At 35.0% G+C, this 19,587-nt stretch overlaps 2 protein-coding genes across 7 annotated transcripts in view; one reads left to right on the plus strand and one right to left on the minus strand.

Moving 5' to 3' along the window:
• GLIPR1 (GLI pathogenesis related 1) overlaps positions 1-19,587 on the plus strand; it is an 897,418-nt gene that overhangs the window by 668,849 nt on the left and 208,982 nt on the right. The gene's annotated exons all lie outside the window — the stretch shown is intronic.
• The window catches only part of CAPS2 (calcyphosine 2), a 61,359-nt gene that overhangs the window by 6,250 nt on the left and 35,522 nt on the right, over positions 1-19,587 (minus strand). For 5 of the 6 annotated variants that reach the window (XM_050749454.1, XM_050749459.1, XM_050749456.1 and 2 more), the window contains 8 exons: positions 18,305-18,379; positions 17,345-17,440; positions 17,161-17,254; positions 11,848-11,966; positions 10,469-10,545; positions 8,444-8,598; positions 3,431-3,550; positions 734-830 (listed from right to left, as the gene is read on the minus strand). In XM_050749454.1, the coding sequence (XP_050605411.1) occupies positions 734-830; positions 3,431-3,550; positions 8,444-8,598; positions 10,469-10,545; positions 11,848-11,966; positions 17,161-17,254; positions 17,345-17,440; positions 18,305-18,379 (833 nt within the window). The remainder of the gene's footprint in view (positions 1-733; positions 831-3,430; positions 3,551-8,443; positions 8,599-10,468; positions 10,546-11,847; positions 11,967-17,160; positions 17,255-17,344; positions 17,441-18,304; positions 18,380-19,587) is intronic. The other variant, XM_050749455.1, reaches the window with a different exon arrangement.

Below are 19,587 nucleotides of genomic sequence, written 5' to 3' on the forward strand. Positions count from 1 at the left end.
TAACATTCTCTTCAGTGTACCTTTCATGTCAAAAAAACTTCAAAAAGTATTAAATATTTACAGTATGCACATAGCCATGAAAATTCATAGAATAAGTAAAATTCATAATGTATTAGCTGGAATATATATGCTAAATGATAATTTTGACTTCTATGGAAGGAAATGTAAAGAGGAGAGTTGTGGTCAAATGCTTTCTTTATAAAAAGGATGTACTTATAAAACAATTATGTAAAAAAGTTAGAAAAAATACAGTAGGATATGAATCTCTAGAGTTACTTTATGGAATTTACAATATCCTCGAATTTTGATAGATATATGTACGTTCATTCTATGCATAGCTCCATCCCTAGAGAAAGACACTCCTTCATTTCGCTTAAATCCTTAAGTATGGATAACTATATAAGAAGATATAGTAGAAATAACTCTGAGAACCTGCATATGTATTTATCTATTTTCTAAAGCTATTTCATTCTTTTTAACTTAAATCCCTTACTATCTCCTAAATAGGAAATGAGTTCTATATTGATAAAAAATATCAAACAAACAAACGAGTACAGGCAATAGACCTAAGAACTATTAAATGAAGAAAGGCAAATAGTTCTTAAGTTTCTGGTTCAAAAAAATAGTTTATTTCCCCCCCCCAATGCCTCAATCTAAGGTTTAAATTAATATAAAGATATTATCTTTAAGTAATATTTTCAAAGTCCAATGCATTTTAACTCTGAATAATTACCTGAAATTACTTGAGAATGCTTCTTTGCACAGTAACATTTTCTTATGTTTGTAATAGGCACACTGCCAGTTTTGTTGAAATCCAGTTTCATAAAGGCCTAATAGACAAATGTTATTATTATTAGTTTGTTGGTTGGTTGTGTTGTTTTGAGACAGAGTCTCGCTCTGTCACCCAGGCTGGAGTGCAAGATGTGATCTCAGCTCAGTGCAATCTCCTCCTCCCAGGTTCAAGCAATTCTCCTCCTTCAACCTACCAAGTGAGTAGCTGGGACTACAGGCGCCTGCCACCAGGCCCAGCTATTTTTGGTATTTTAATAGAGATGGGGTTTCGCCATGTTAGTCAGGCTGATCTCAAATTCCTAACCTCAGGTGATCCATCCACCTTGGCCTCCCAAAGTGCTGGGATTACAGGCGCGAGCCACCATGGCCAGCCTGACAAATGTTATTTTTTAAGTAAAATTATTAGACATAGGAATCTAATTTTCTATTTTATAGTAGGTTATTTCTGAGCTATAAACATGGCATTTTAAAAGTACTATACTGATATATGAAAGAACCGTTATAAATACAGGAGAAAAAGATAGTGAAGCAAGATATTAGGAAATCTGTACTCAATTAGAAAGCTCTACCACTTTCTAGCATCCTGACCTTGAGAAAGTAACCTGACCTCTATTTCCATGACCTCTCTCCCCTGAAAACTGAAGAGATGGGTAAAAGACCTCTCAGGTAACTTCCAGCTCTAGGATTCGTATAAATGGCCAAAAGAGATTGCCAAGACGAATATTTTAACTCAAGAAGTGAATTTGCAAATATTTCCTCCCTAAAATCAGTGAAAAAGTGAAATACTTTTTAAATGAGTTATGTTACTCTATTTCTTGAAATTTAATACACTTTTTAAAATGTAGTTGTGTTATTGTTCCTCTAATTCAGTGTAGCTCTGAGTATCATAAGATATCAGGAAATATTTCATTGGAAGAGTATTCACTATTTAGAAAGACACAAGCTACCCAAAGCAACATTCTACATTTGCAGTGGGGTCAAAACTAGAATCAAGTCTGGTTATTCACAATATTGCATTCATAGAAATATGGAAGCTATTGTAGACTGACTTGTGTTCCTCCAAAATTCATATGTTGAACCTAATCCCAGTAGCTCAGAATATGACTGTATTTGGAGGTAGGGCCTTTGAAGGGATAATTAAGTTAAAATGAAATCATTAGGGTGGCCCCTTATCCAATATGACTGCTGTCTCCTTATAAGAAGGCAGTAGGGCCAGGCACGGTGGCTCACACATGTAATCCCAGCACTTTGGGAGGCTGACGTGGGTGGATCACCTGAGATCAGGAGTTCAAGACCAGCTTGGCCAACATGGTGAAACCCTGTCTCTACTAAAAATACAAAAAGTAGCCAAGATGGTGGCACATGCCTGTAATCCCAGCTACTTGGGAGGCTGAGACAGGAGAATCGCTTGGACCCAGAAGAGGGAGGTTGCAGTGAACCAAGATCACACCACTGCCCTCCAGCCTGGGCAACAGAGCAAGACTCATCTCAAAAAATAAATAAATAAAAGACAGTAGGATGCAACACAGACAAAGGGAAGACCATGTGAGGACACAGAGAACAGGCAGCCATCTGCAAGCCAAGGAGAGAGGCCTCAGAAGAAACCAAACCTGCTGACACCTTGTTTGGGAACTTCTAACCTCCAGAGCTATAAGACAATAAATTTCTGTTATTTCAGTCACCTAGTCTGTAGTATTTTGTTATGGCAGCCCAAGCAAACTAATACAGAACTGCATAACACTTCTCTTGCCCTCTGTTCCCATTACCAAGATTTATGAAAGACACAAGTCTCCAATTTCAATTCCAGATTCTCAAACCTATCACCAGGAAGGACATGGAAAGCATGAATAAGTACACATTTATAAATATTATGTGGTGAATTTGTCTAATTTAAGGTTTTTACTGTGTCTCTTGCCCAGTAGAGACTAATTTCTGTATTTGAGATTTATATAATTATTTACATTATATAGAATAGCTTTGTTTCAATATTAAGTACATATACAAAAGAAAAAAAAGCTAACTACATTGCTCAAAAGTATGATCCAAAAAATGGCTACCAAAACTCAAGTAATACGTAGCTTCCTATTAAAGTCAGTACTCCTGTTTTTAATTCCAATTTAACATGATTATTTTAATTTGCAAGTTAATATTTATCATGCATATTCTAAACACCAGAGAAACATTTTTTAGTCATCATCCTAAAACAAAATGTCTGGAGTATTGACACTGGAACAGCCACAATGCTAAGAATTGTATATGCATTATCTTATTCAATATTTACACCAATTCTATGAGAAAGGAAACTGAGGCTTAGGAATATTTTATAATACATATATTCACATAGCTAGTAATTTATGGAGGTAACAACTTATGGAGCTAGTAATTTGTTAACTAAAATTTGATTTCAAATTTTATTTTCCCCTCATAGTATTTCTCTAAAATATATACACAAGTTATTTTGCTTCATTCTGGGTCGATTTGTATGCATATGGACTTGTTTTCTGTTTTACTAAACCCAACATATGTTACAAGTAAATAGATTTAAAACATTTTAAATGGTAATTCATTAAACTTTTAAAATACTCAACCTAACAATCTATTAAAAATAACAATTTGAAAGATTACTTAACAAAGTTACCTTTCGAACATATGATTTCCTATATTCATTCATTTCACCAATAATACCACGTTTGAATTCTCCATAATCAACCTTACCATTGCCATTGTCATCCAGAATTAGCCACGCAGACTCAAAATCCTAGAAATAATCAGAGATAAGTGTTGCAATTTTAAGTTATATATTGTCACAACAAAATCATCTTAGTTGTATTTTGTTACATCTTCTGTAGTCCTAAATACGATAACTCATTTAATAAGAAAATTGAGGAAGTTACAAAAAAAGTCCAATCAAAGCCACTAAAAAGTGATTTACAGGAACCTACGGTAAACAGTTCTGTAAAGATAGGAGCCATTTAGGAGTGGCAATAGCTCACAAATTTATCTTTTTTAAGTTTTTTTTTTTTTTTTTTTTTTTTGAGACGGAGTCTTGCTCTGTCGCCCAGGCTGGAGTGCAGTGGCCGGATCTCAGCTCACTGCAAGCTCCGCCTCCTGGGTCTACGCCATTCTCCTGCCTCAGCCTCCCGAGTAGCTGGGACTACAGGCGCCCACCACCTCGCCCGGCTAGTTTTTTGTATTTTTTAGTAGAGACGGGGTTTCACCGTGTTAGCCAGGCTGGTCTCGATCTCCTGACCTTGTGATCCGCCCATCTCGGCCTCCCAAAGTGCTGGGATTACAGGCTTGAGCCACCGCGCCCGGCCTTAAGTTTTATTTTTGATGGACAAATAATAATGGTATATAGTTATAGGGTACAATATGATATTTCAATACATGTATTTCAATACATGTGTATATTGTAGAATAATACAGTCATATCTACCATCTTAAATATTTATCATTTCTTTGTGATGAGAACATTTAAAATCCTCCCTTTTAGGTATTTTGAAGTATACATTATTATAAACTATAGTTACCATGCTGTGCAATAGATCACCCAGAACTTAATCCACTGTGTAATGACAACTTGTACTTTTGACCAATTTTCTATTTTCCTTGTATACCAACCCCCTTCCCCATGCTCTGGAAACAAATTTATCTTTTCAACTTTATTTCTATATCTATACATCTATCTCCATAGAGATATATAGATATCTGTGTGTGTCTGTGTATGTGTGGTTACCATTTACTCAATTTTAAACATTTAAATACTTTTAATGTATTATATCTGTGTTAATTCAAAAGTCACATTCGGTCCTGGAGTGCTTCCAATGGCATTATAACCAGTAATTATATTTCTGCTAGTCTTCATGCTTGAAAATATAGATTTGAATGACTCTAATATCATTCTATAATTTACACTGAAAGGTATAATTTTTAATAAGTCCCTTATGCCAGTTTATTCACTTTACCATTACATTACCATTTACTTCTTCAGCAAATGCACTATTTAATAGAAAGTTCTAACACAGTTTTCCTCGACAACAAAGAAATTACAGCATCATTTTCTCAAACTCAAGTAAATATATTTTTTCAATGTTTTAATCAAGTTGTTACCTTTAAATGTGAATGTAGATAAAATACCTAACAAGGTGCTTAGCAAATAATAGGTACTCAAAAAATATCATTTTCCACTCCCTCCTTTTGTTTTCAAAGAAAACTTTAACTAGAAAAACAATCTAAAGATGCCTGCCTTCCCTCAGTTCTCAACAACCCCATACATCTTTGTCTATCATAATGTACTGCACATTATGCAGACTTTAAGCGTCTGTGCATTTAAACTGAAGATGAGCTTGACCTTTAAAATCATGAGTAATATGCACAGGAGAAGACCAATTTGCTCATCCAATTCATGGATTACTAGAATTGAAAGATACTTCTTAAAGCTTAAAAGAAGTAATTTTCAAGATTTGAGTAATTTAACATAATCGTCAACAAGAAATACATATTTATATTTATATATACTTAAGAGATATACATCTATATACTTTTTCTTTCAAAGATATGGTACACAATGGAAAATAATTACATTAAAAAAAGCTGAAGGAAATCACTGATAGTTTCTCTATATAAATTAGGCTTTTTAGGGTACATGTCAATTTTTTTAAATCTCAAATCAGGGAGAATGGCTGACTATGCCTTCCCACAAACATTCTCTAGTTTCAAAATTAGACCTAGGTTAGTGATTCCTAAGTTCTTCTTCTCAAGCTGTTTGTATGTGCTTATCATTGCATGAGCAGTTTACAGTGATATTACAGAAAAAATATAAAATATTATTAAAATATATGAGAAAAGGAGAACGCGTGCTCATATTTTCATAATATGTTCCCTCTATGTTAGAAGTCTTATATAATTACTATAGTTTTTGTTCCTAGACCTAATCATAACAATTTAGCAAATTAATCAAAAAGGGAAGTATTGTTATGATACAGAAAAAGTACTAGACGGGAACATATTAACTAGGTTCTAGTCCTACATCAGCTATTAATTACTTGTGATTTTATAAACACATACACACACAAGCATATACACACACACGCAAGCGCACACACACACATATATATACATATATATTATATATATATGATTTCATCCATAGGCCCAGTTTATAATTCCCATTGCCGTTCCTTGTTCTTGTTACAATCTTTTATTATAATATTAGGGCACTTTAGGCCTCAGAAAATGGAATCTCTCTCCCTCCCTCTCTGACCTTCTCCTGCCCTTCTTTCACCTGCTCTTTTCCCTCTTCAAGGCAGGAATCATCTCCTGCCTTTCTGTGTTGGAGCTGTCCATAAAAAATTCTCTGACCTACCTTGTCTAATTGTAGGCCATAAGACCCCCATTTCAGAAGGGGTCCTGCCCCCACCATGGAGGAAGGAATGCTGCACAGAGGCCAAGAAGAGTCTGAACAGGCATTCCTTACTGGGTTTCCTTCTTCAGTCTATCAGTATTAGGTCATACACTTTTGTCCAATCACATTTCTACACAGTTGTCCATGTATCAGTCATGTCTATCCAATGTAGTCTCCATAGAAAAGTCAAGAGGACAGGGTTCAGGGAGTTTCTGGGTAGCTAAGGTTGTGGAGGTTCCTGGAGGGTGGCACCCAGGGAGGGTATGAAAGCTCTGCACTCCTTCCCCCATACCTTGCCCTATTCATCTCTTCATCTGTATCCTTTGTAATATCCATGAGAATAAACAGGTAAATATAAGTTTTCCTGAGTTTTGTGAGCTGCTCCAGCAAATTAATTGAACCCAAGGAGCGGGTCGTGGAAACCCCAAACTTGAAATTAGTTGACCACAAGTTCCAGGGACCCAAACCTGTGACTGGTGCCCTATGCAGAGTGTGTTGGGGGCAGGGGTTGTCTTGTAGAACTGAGATCTCACCCTGTGGGATCTGAGTCTATCTCTAGGTAGATAATGTCAGAATTGAATTGAATTAGAGGCTGTCCACTGGGTTTCAACTGCTTAGTATGGGTGGAACCCCCACATGCATTTGGTTGCAGAAGTATTCTGTGTTGATTATTGCTGTGTGAAAGCAGAGGAAACATAGTTTGTGTGATTTTTCCATTCTCACTCATGTGATTGTAAGCAAAGACAAGGTTTTCTAATTTCCTATTGCTGCTTTATTATTGTTGTTGTTGTTGTTGTTGTTGTTGTTTTAATCTACAAAAGGAAGAGAGGAAGTTAGATTATCCCTAGTATGTATCACTAGGTGGGCAAAAGATTAAACATCATAAAAACCAAAAAGATGGGTATGTCAGAACAATGTTAGGCAACATGATATTAGCACAGAATTGTACAGCTGATATGGCAGATTCCCATGTAATTTTCTCATTTGAGCTTCCAAGCAACTCTAACAATAACAATTACCTCTGGATTGCTCAGGCAGAGCCCCCCAATCAAAAAAGTTAAAAGACTGGTCCAAGATCATACAGTTCAAATAGTAAAGCCAGAACTTGAACCTAAGTGTCCTAAGTTCAATTTACAGTGTTCTTTCTACAAAATACACATCTTGTGACAAGATCTTTTGAAGCAAAAGAGAACAGTGCAAGAGATCCTTTATCTGAAATCCTTGAGACAAATGTGATTCATATGCTTTTAGAATACAACCCATTCTTCTTAGTATGATGTGCAAGACTTTAATGTACCAGACGTTTCTCTCCATTCTTCTCTTTTCCTTCCTTCCATAAATTTATCCATTCAAACTAACGCATTATCTGCTTAACTTTCCATATGCTGGGTTCTATTTCAGATGTTAGAAAAAGAGCAGGAACACAAAAACACTCTGGTCCCCACCCTGATGAGACTTAATGATTTACTTACAGGCAGAGCCAGAAAATACTTACAACGTGGCATGAAAAAAAAATGATAATAAAACGAGAAATTGGTATCGAAAGGACCAAAGATCAAATGGGAGTGCTCCTTTAGACAGAAGTGTCAGGGTAATGCTCTTGACAGAGAAAGCTGTGGCCTGAATGCTAAGAAAACCCAGCAAGCAAAGATCTAGTAGATTATTCACAGTGGAGGGAACCGTATGTGTTAAGGTTATTAATCATTTGCAGTGTCAGAAACAGGCCACACTCCCTTCCCCTCCAAGCTTTCACATATGTGTCTCCTTTTCATAAAATACACATTGTCTGATTCACACTCCTCTTTCGCCCTTGTCTGGTTAACTCTTCCTCAACCTTCAAAACTCAGCTTAGATGTCCTCCTCCAGGCATCCTTCCATGATCTTTGCTCTCCTTCCCTAGAACCTGTCTTGGAATCAGGTATCTATCCCATGTGTTCCAAAAACATTCTCCATCTAATACATATTTTGTTTTATGTTCATTTTCCTTCAATTACGGTGATCTCAAGAGTACAGAGTATTATCTCAGAGCTTAGCACAATGCCTGGTTATTAAGCTCTTTATAAATATAGAATGGAACAATATTTAAACTTTAAAAACCAACAGGGCTTGTCACCTGATAGCTTAACACTGATAACAGGGCATAGAGAAGGAGAAAATAAATGAAAACTAAAATTTCAGTAGAACAGTGAATAATGCCACCTAAGAATAACATATTATCTGCTGCAGAGAATTTTCTGTGGCACATACCTTTTCAGACACTTCTAAGTGAAACACTTTTAGAGCTTGCTTAAAATCTGCCTTATCTAAAAGTCCATTTCCTTCCTTGTCCAACTGTTGAAAGTATTTTCCCAATCCAGTCAAAATACGAACACCTCTTTTATGTAGTTTTTCTTTTAGCACATCTGTTCAACAAGAGAAATGAAAACAAATTGTTCCTATGCATAAATGTATAAAGCCGCAGTTATCTTTCATAAGAAAATTAAAGTTGATGTAACTAAAATCAGGAATTTGTGAATATTCAAACAAATCAAATGTAAGACAAAAGACTTTGGAAAATAGGATGTTTTTAATCAAGAGGATTAGCTATAAAATCACATGTAAATATGCCAGAACAATAGCACCACTGTGTGGTGGAAGTGTTATATTTTTAAAACAGAAAAATACAGTTTCACTTTATCACCAAGAGAATAACCTAAATATTACAAATAAAATCTTAGATTTTGTTGCATAGACAACCTCTTTAACCACCCCCATATCTTTAATCTGTTTTCCTTTTCTTAGTTTTTATCAACTGAATTGCAAAATTGATGACAGTCAAGTAATTCACAAATTATCAGTTCAACATTTTAAAAATAGTTTGAAATCTTCAAATTGTAACTTGTATATAAAATAGCATCAAGGCTTTTGAATTCTATCCTACACTTACATATTTCATAAGAGGTTATTTGCTTAGATCCCTGTCATTCTCTTTGTAGCTGTTATTTCACTTACTGCGCTTTGTACCATATTTACTTAAGAATAGATTGGTAACTTTACTAAAGCAGTTATTAGATATAATACATGAGAGAAAAAAACAAATGTCACTAAGTTCAATTGTGACAAATACTGTATTGACTATGATATAATAGAGAAAACTGTTTACAAACTTTGGCATCAAGAACATTTGAGAGTCCAAACAAAACTTTTCAAATCTGTTTCTTGCCTTCTCACTGTGAGCGCCTTATCTTTAAAAGATAAATCAGGAGTCATGAAAATTCATACATTAGGTCAAGTGTGATGGCTCATGACTATAATCCCAGCACTTTGTGAGGCTGAGATGGGAAGATCACTTGAGCCCAGAAGTTCCAGACTACCCTGGAGAGCATAGCAAGACCCTGTCTCTACAAAAACAGAAAAAAAAAAAAAAAAAAAAAAAAATTTAGCCGGGTGTGATGGCATGCACCTGTAGTCCTGGCTACTCAGGAAGCTGAGGCAAGGAGGGTCACTTGAAACCAGGAATCTGAGGTAAGCTGTGATTGTGCCACTGCACTCCAGCCCAGGCAAAGGAGCAAGGCTCTCTCTCAAAAAAAAAAAAAAAAAAAAAAAAGGTTCATAAATTACATGTTAACTTCTGTGATTGCTTGTTTAATACCTTTCTCCATTTTAGACTATGAGATCCAACAGACTAACTGTCTAATCGAGTCTACTATACTGCATCTTCCAAAATTTGGAAAATGTTTTAGTATCCAAAACTGAAATATATCTAATTTATCACCCACAACAACCCTGGAAATTTAATAAGAGAAGTATTATCATCCCTGTTTTAGAGATGAGGAAAGAGATGCAAGGGATTTCTCCAAAGTCATGTGTGTCTTGAACAACAGAGTCCAAACATGAATCTGGCTCCCAATCTCGCATTTTTTTTCTTTTACGCTAGGACATCACAAACTTCTTCAAGATATTATGTAATACATAAGACAAGTATTATATTACAAAAATTACTTTTACATTTCATTCAGCTTATGAGTAAAACCCATATTATCTAGTAATTTCTAAAACACTTAATTTTATAATTCATATAATACTAGTTAGGACCATTAAAGTAAGAAAAATCTTAAAACGTTTAGAAATCCTAAACAATAAAAGTATGTATGTATACTTTTTTAAATAAGCAAAGGGTAAATATAAATCAAGTGCCACTGAGAAGTATCTGGAAAAATGTTGTTTTACTGATTATAAAAAAAAAAAGGATCAAAAATTCAAAGTACTTGAGAGTATAGTAATAACACATACCTTGAATTGCCTTGAAGACCAGCCTATCATTAGTTTCTTGAATGACTATATCATCCTCCTGGTCCATAGAAGCAGTTCTGCAATTGACATGTTCACAGGGATGAAATATATTATATATATACATATATATATATTCTATTTTATAATCTTGAGTATAAAACTCTAAGCTCTTCCCTGCTCCAGACTCAAAGAAACTCTCACACTTGGAAGAGTGCTTAGAATTTAATCAAGTCCCAACTCTGCCTTCTGCTTTGATGCCCAAGAAGATTAAATTGAGAGCTAAAATCCTTAAAATCTTATAAGGACTACTTGTAAACATTCTTTGTCTTTGTTTTGTTTTGTTTGTTTGTTTTTTGAGACGGAGTCTCGCTCTGTCACCCAGGCTGGAATGCAGTGGCGCGATCTGGGCTCGCTGCAACCTCCACCTCCCAGGTTCAAGAGATTCTCCCACCTTAGCCTTCTGAGTAGCTGGGACTACAGGCGCCTGTCACCATGCCTGGCTGATTTTTGTATTTTTTAGTAGAGATGGGGTTTCACCATATTGGCCAGGCTGGTCTCGAACTCTTGACCTTGTGATCTGCCCACCTCGGCCTCCCAAAGTGCTGGGATTACAGGAGTGAGCCACTGCACCTAGTCAACATTCATTTTTGTAACAATTTTAATGTTTTAAATATTTAATTAAAACTATTAAATTTAAAAGCAATTTTACCTTGCAAAGCATAAGATGAAAAAAATGTTATTTTTAAAAGCCCCCTCAAATGCGTTCATTTTTAGCAATATAGTAAATGATGAACACAGACTTCTTACAGCCACTTTGTAGGATATAGCCTCTAACATACATATATAAAATCACGGGAATTATGTTTTTAAAATCACATGTATATATTCCTGTTACTTAAAAAATCATTTTAAAAGCAATGTTTGATGTATAGAACTAATTTTCACTATGCATTTTATCAATCAATAAATACTGTAAGCATATGGGACCCTAAGACTTTTTTAGATACTAAAAAAGTCATCATAATAACAATGTGAAAAAAAATTGTTACAATATTGTATTGATACCCTTTTTTAAAAAAATTTATTCCTTTTGGTAATATTTGGTAAAATAAAAGTGTTATAGCAAAGGCAAATTAATAAGGTATCTTTAACATAAAAATGAATATTTTAAAATATTTGATTGATTATAACTGTTCCCACACATGAAGTGTATTTGAGTACGAGATAGTACATAAAATAGACACACGTAGCTGTGCTTGTTTTTTAAAAATATAAACCTTAGCGAAGTTATAAATACCTTGCAGTAGAATGTCATTTTAAGATAATTTAAAAATAGTGTTTTCACCTGCTTCAAAATGCCAAATGCATATTTAACTTACTTGAGAGAATCCAAAGCTATCTGATCAATATGTGTGATTCGGAGTTTAAGAAATGTGTTTTCTTTGATGCTTTCTGGAAGGCTGGCATGATCAGAACTCAAAAATGTCAAAGTTGCACCCTAAAGAAATGAACAGATGAATGAAGCTAGAAAGTATATAAGAAATAAAATACAACTAACATTAATTTAAAATAATTGATTTGATTAATGTGACATGATATACTTTAATAATGGTAAAAAAAGTATATTTGGAGAATGCTTATATGTATTTGGAGAAACTATACAGATAAAGAAACTAATATCTCTGTCAATCTCAGAACAGTCTTCTATTTAACAATCCATGTGAATAAAAAAAGCCAGCAATATAATAAACTCAGTTTTTTTAATGAGAATGAGAGGAAAAAAGAAAAAATAAATTAATTGAAATTATGACATCCCTAAATAGAGCTATTGGCCCACAGAATGATATACCACAAATTGAAGAACTGTGAAGATCTCTCATACTCTTTCAGCTGGACTTTTGATGACAGACATTTCCTAACTATAAAATCTAATTTCAACCTAATGAGAACATCAAAACTTCAGCCACAAAATTCCTCTCAAAAAATCTTAATCTAAACTTATAAAATTATTATTTTAATTTCTAAGCTTCTCTAATAAACATAACCAGTGCAAGGACAAATACCAAATACAATTTTTTTTTTTTTTTTGAGACGGAGTCTTGTACTGTCGCCCAGGCTGGAGTGCAGTGGCACGATCTCTGCTCACTGCAGCCTCCGACTCCAGGGTTCAAGCAATTCTCCTGCCTCAGCCTCCAGAGTAGCTGAGATTACAGGCACCCGCCACCACGCCCAGCTGATTTTTATTTTATTTATTTATTTATTTTTTATTTTTTTATTTTTTTTTGTATTTTTAGCAGAGACGGGGTTTCACCATGTTGGTCAGGCTGGTCTCAAACTCCTGACCTCATGATCCGCTCACCTGGGCCTCCCAAAGTGCTGGGATTACAGGCGTGAGCCACCGCACCTGGCCAACTGGCCAACAAATACAAATTTTAAATAGGGGCTTAATTCTGCCTTTTGCATAGAAGGGAAGGACGTCCTTTCCCTCCATTTTCTCAGCACATTTACTTTACAGAATTTGTAATTATAATGTCAGTACTTTCTCCTCTCTTTGAAATGTATACAAATACTTCTGAAAATTAGATAAGCCTGTTGTCAGTTTTATGACCTAGATAAGGCTTTCTCAAGGACCCGTGAGCCACTCTTTGAGTGTAAACATCAAGGGAGAGAGTACTGCTATCTCCCAGTTTCTGTGAGAGGGTGGGAGCCTAACTTCCTTAGGCACCTTGCTCTAAGTGCAAAACCACCTCCTGTCACAAAGATATGAAAAGTTTGTTTTTTTCTTCCCCTGGATGAAGCCAATTAGCTACTATAGATAGTCACTCTAATTACCAGGTCAATCTAGGATAAACTGTGTGACAAATGGTACCATAAAGTCTTCTTACTTGAGGACTAGTTATTGTTTATACCAAAAACATGTATGTCTAGGGGTAGGAAGGAGGTGATCCCTTTCCTCCCCATCATAATGCTCACTGCCCACATCCCTGTAACAAAAGACAAGTCTACAAGAGAAAAGCATAACAAATTTACTAATGTGCATAAGCATAGGAGCCATACCAAAAAAAAAAAAAAAAAAAAAAAAAGAAACAGAAAAAAAGAAAGAAAACTCAAAAAGCCAGATGGTTGATACTTAAATATTCTCCTCATTGGTGAGAGGGAAATGGGGGAGGTTGTAAATGAATGGGCCTGGAAGACCAGATTGTGTTTTGTAAATGATTCCCTTTGGTTGCTGAATGGGACCAAAGGACAAACAACAGCCTGTGGACAAGTTATGAGAAGGTGAAGACCAGCCTGTATAACACAGTGAGACCGTGTCTCAATTTAGAAAGAAAAACAACAACAACTAAAGGTAAGATGAAACTAAAAAAAGAATTCTCAATTTTTTAGTTAAAAATTTAAACATATTTGACTACAAAACTTGGCAAAATTTACCTATACTTCAAATTTAAAGCTTTGTGGGGTTTTGTTTGTTTGTTTGTTTTTCCTGCTGGGCAAATATTTCACCTTCCCAGCATTTGGCAAATAAAGCCTTTTGGGAAACCAGCTAGCAAGATGCTGCACCACCATAGCTGTCAGCATGATGGCAATTAGTGTATATCCAACATCGCTCTTTTGCACTTATTTAGTCTTTCATCCAGTCTTCACTGACGAAAAATCTGGACACATATGATGTTTGCTTTGTCTTCATGTTTTTAATACAAAAATAGAGATATTAAAAACATCCCTTCAGGATTGAGAGTGGTTAAGGCACTTGCACAAGTTGCAACTTATCACATTTAAATCCATTCATTAAATACACATGTATTCAGTGTCTACTAAGTACTTGTCACTCTTCCAGTTGCTAGGAATATGGTAGGGGTCATGATAGATAAGTCCTTACCTTCAAGGGGTTATAGCGTCATGTCAGAGAAAATAATGAATAGATAAAAATATACATACATACTATATGGTCAGGACTATGAAGAAAAATTAAGCCCATTAAAAGAACAGAGAAGGGTAGGAGTGCTATATTGGATACTATGTTCAGATTTGGACTCTTTCAGTTTTTAATCTTTTAGATCTTCATAATAGAATAACACCCAGAAATTAGGAAGGCTTTGGAGAAATGAGTGATCTTCTGACAGCACGAAAAACAAAACAAAACAAAAACCTGAAAGAAATAAAGAAAAAACTACCAGAGATAGAAAAGAAGATATATAAAGGAAGAGCCAAAGAATCTGCAATTCAGATTGGAAGATGGAGAACTATGAGTGATAAAGTGAAATATTATCCTGGATTTAGATTATAATAATCTAGGCAGAACACTTAGTAGAACATAGCAGTTTAGATTGACTTTTTAGTTGAGTGAGGGTAAGACTGAGGATGAGAAGATTCAGAGTCTCCTGTAAATAATTATCATGTTAAGCAATTAAGAATATGTGATCTGTGTAACAGTGTTATGCATAGAAGCATATGTGTATACTTACATGTGTGCCTAAGGGAACAGCCTGCGTCAGTGCATATATGCATGCATATAAGTGAATACCTATGTGGGTACACCTTTAGGCAGGCGCATCTATGGGCACATGTGCACATTCATGTATTTATCTTAAAAACTGGCACCAAAATTTCTTTTAAGGAGTGTTTAGAAAAAGACTTAATGAGGCATATAGACATGAAAAGACAAGTTCCACAGCCATATCTGGAAAACAAAACAGAATACTCCCATCAAAAAAAAAAAAAAAAAAAAAAAAAAAAGAGGGATAGAGTTGAATATTTCTGCATAAAACAATAGATTGGTGGGGAGAAACAAGAGGTGGAAGAGTTAAAAAAATGGAGAAGAGTGCTTTTACCATGGGAAATATTCAAGGGATGTATTTTTAACAGTAGGGATGTCTAATAATAAATTGTAAATTGCTTACAATGCTACAGTGTGAACCTCTTTTGATATCCCCTTCAAAATGTCTGCTACACACACAAAGCATCATATATGTGGTTTACATATAGTTGGCTGAATTTCTTTCCTTTCTCTCTCTCTCTCTCCTTTCTTTCTTTCTTTCTTTTTTCTTTCTTTCTTTTTTTTCTTTCTTTCTTTTCTTTTTCTTTATTTTCTTTCTTTCTTGGAAATCATAAAAAAGAACAGAGTTCCACATCTACTTCAAAGAAATATGGAATGAGGATAGTGAGAATAAATCATAAACTACACTAAATTTTTGGAGACATAAACTCAAACTTTAAACTTGGAATATGCATTAAACATTCTTCTACGGGTTGTGAAATGGGAGTCGAAGCTGATTTTCTCTAGATCTCAAGAGGCAGGCTTCAGTGCCATATGTATAGTGTATACTGTATTTAAGTGTAAGATGTAAAATTTTTCCTCAACCCATACTTCTCCCTTAACTGGGTACCAAACTGTACTGGCTCTACCTATCAAATAATTTTTATTTGTCTAATTAGCTTCATAGCCAGAGTCACTTGCTTATTCAGGTTGCCATAATCTCTCTCCTTGATTAATATAATTCAATCCCATCCTGCCCTTGTGTATCTAGTCTTCAATTCCTTCCCCACATTGTAACCAGACAGATCTTTCAAAATCACAAATCTGATCATGCCACCTTCCCCCACTCCATCCACATCTTCTCTTCCAGTGACTCCCCAATACATGTTAGATAACTCTTTAACATAGGCTGCTTTTTAATAAGCTCTAACTCATCTCTTGCCAGCCTCCACCTTGAACTCTCCTCCAATCAGACTGAACTACTTCCAGTTCTCCAAATAAGTCATGTGCTCTCTTCCTTTTTGTTCTTAGCACAAGCTGTCTTCTCCACCTGGAAGCTTTTCCCCACCCTCACCTATCCCCTTATCCCAGCCTTGCTAACTCCTAGTCAAGGGTAGATGGTACTTTCTCTAGGGAACCTCCTTTGATTCCACAAAACTGGGCCGTCATCCCTCCTATCTGGCCCACATTGCCCCTCCTATCTGGCCCTCCTATCTATCTGTGTCTCCAATTAGACTGTCAGCTCCACAAAAGTAGGGAATGAGTCTAACTTACTGCTCCATCTACAGATCTTAGGACAGAAACATATATTACCTGAATGATCACTGTGGATAGTGCTGTATTTTAATCATGATATAAAGTGTAAATACGATTTAAAATTTAAGAGCACTACACAAACTGTAACACTATCTATGCTCCACCCATTCTAGGGAATCCTTGTGACACACCAAATGCCAGGAATTTCCTGAAGTGGGAAAATCACAAGGAAGATAGGCTATCTGTCAGAAAAGTGATAGCTCCAGAGGCCCATACCCCTTCACATGGAGGAAACTGTCCATCCTCAGAGGATAAACCTACTTTAGGTAAAGAATATCTCCTGGTGCTATTGAGATAGCCACTTAGCCAATGACACAGCTTTGAAGAACCTTTCAAAGTATGAAGATACAACTTCATCTGGAGACAAGCCACATTGTGGAATGGGAAGGGGGGTGTTACAGAAAATAAATGCTATGCTTGTATTCAGACTTGAGATTTGGGGCTAGGAAGCAGAAGTTCCTGGGAAAACATCGACCATTAGCCCACATAAATGACCCTGTTCAGGACGGAGGAGAGGAAATAAATTGAAGACTAGAAGCCCTGTTCCTCTACCTCCAGAGGACTCCACAAAATCCACCATCTGGTATTAAATGTGTGCACACACACACACACAACTTACAACATAAAAATCACCAAGTCGGTATTGTTTTCCTTTTCTTCGTCCACATTGATGACTATAAATGCTTTTTTGAATAAAAGGAAGCACAATTGTTCTAGAAAGTAAATGAGAAAAAAATGGAAAGTTATTTAGCTTCTCTCAGAAGTGATCATCTCCAGAGTTCTAACAATGTTTTATGGCATACCTATTTTTCCCAAATTGTCGGTATTCATAAATTGTAAGGGATTGGTCGTGAGTGAAAAAGAACCCAATCAGCTCTCTGCAAGCATCACGTCCATTACTGGAAAAAATAGAATGATATCAAATATCTTCAAATATAATAATTTTTAGATTAATTAACTAAAAAAAGTGTGCATCTAAAGAGGGATAGCTAACTCTCTTATGTATGTGGCAATGAGTGAAGGTTATGGGAAACTGTAGGGAAAACACAAAAACACAGCTTGCTGAAATGTCCACTAAAAGTTAGATCTGAATGCAGAAATAAAAATATTACACTGACATGAAAAGTGGATATATTTACAATGTAAATTATTAATTCAACATAGACTTTTAAGATAAAGTGAATTATCTTTGAAAGTGTTGAGCTTGCAAGAAGGCACACATAGATACAAATTTATTATCTTTTATTGTCATAGAAAGCTTTAAAATCACTAAACAAATAAGATAATTTAAAATACACATTTTACTAGTAATATAGAAAGAACATCAAGTAGAATTATGTATTACTGGAAGATTATAAGACTGAAATAATAGATTTAAGAATTATTTTCCTTGTCACTGCATCTATCGATAATCTGTTAAATCATTAAGACAAAATTAAATAAAGCAGCTTATAAAACATTAGTTTTCAGTTTACAATACTCTGGTAGTAATATAACTCTTTTAAAAATTCACTACTAAGTTACTTTTTAAAAAACATTTAAATTCGCTTCAAAGATAACTTTTAATTAGAATGTTTTTCCTACAGATTCATATTTCTTATTTTTTATAACAGATTACTAGATATTACGTTAAAATGTGTGTTCTAAATTCACATATTTTTAAATGATACAAACCTATCTAATCTCATTACTGTTATTTCTATTCAAAAGAGAATATGTTTTTGTAATCATAGGATTAAAAAATTTAATAAAATCACAATTACCGTGACATGATCCTACCATCAAATTGTAATTTATGAGAAAGCACATTTTCAGTTAATGTAGAATGAGTTCTTATCCTGTTAAGAAATACATTTTGTCAGTAACTTTTTAAGATACTTATAACTTGATGGAAATTAAAATGTACAAAAAAAGTTATGTGAATATTTTGAAACCACACAGATTGGATAAAGATAAAGGTACTCTTCTTTTTCAGATTGCTAATTGTAGCAGACACAAAAGAAATAACTCTGAGATATAGTATATAATATGTGAATGACTTTTATATTAGAAGCTATACCATCAAAGTGCTATAAAAGTAAATATTGAACAGAGATACAACATTTGTGACTGGCACTGTTGCAGGGCTACCTGAGTGCCATTTCTAACCCTCTTCTTTGCTTCCCTCCCACCACAGAATTTGCTCTTAGCATCTTGCAACTAAGGATGAGTAAGGGACCTAGTTCTGCCAATAAGCTTCCAGGAAAGACTTTCTTTTGTCCTGGTAAGAGAGTGGCATGAGAAGAGTTCCTGCCTGTGAACATGGCAGGGATATTATGCTAGGAGCCACTATAGTCACCATGAAATCAAGCCACCACATCAGAATGACCAAAAAGATATAGGAAAGCCAGCCTAGAGCTGTAACATCACTAAGCTACTGAACCAAAATCAATAAATGCCTACCTCCAAGCAGCTAACTATATAGGAAAAATAAATTCTGACTTGTTTAAGCCACTATCAATCGTTTTTCAGTGATGTGTAACTGAAAACATTCCTTACCAGAATAACCAAAGAGTGAGGAAGAGTGCTGAATGAAGTTCGAACCTTGTCATAGATCAATAGGTTATTTAAGCATTATGGCCTTCAGACAGTACTGAGCGATCTCATAAAGGCTGCCAGCCCTAAAATTATATTTAACAATATAAAGCAAAACCAAAGCACCCTACTGCCAATAATCTCCTATATATTAAGAGATCTGAAGACTAAATGATACATTTCTTCTTTGCTTCACACAATAATATTTCTCCCATAAAACTGCAGGTATAATGAAATGGCAGTAATGTAATTAGTAAGTAAGTGTGTGGGTCACTGAAATCTTGAAAGCTACACCTCTATAAAATCTGGGTATCTACAAAAAGGAAGCGGGGGACAGGAAACATGAGCCTGCACCAAATGAGAGTTTGTGAGCACAGAGTAGAGCCATGGGAGCTTAACCACCTCAATTCAATTTAATCCACTGGGATTAATGTGTTTATTGAATGCCCACTATGTGCCTGAAACAATTCTA

Source organism: Macaca thibetana, chromosome 11 (assembly GCF_024542745.1).
Source record: "Macaca thibetana thibetana isolate TM-01 chromosome 11, ASM2454274v1, whole genome shotgun sequence".
Lineage (NCBI taxonomy): Eukaryota > Metazoa > Chordata > Mammalia > Primates > Cercopithecidae > Macaca > Macaca thibetana.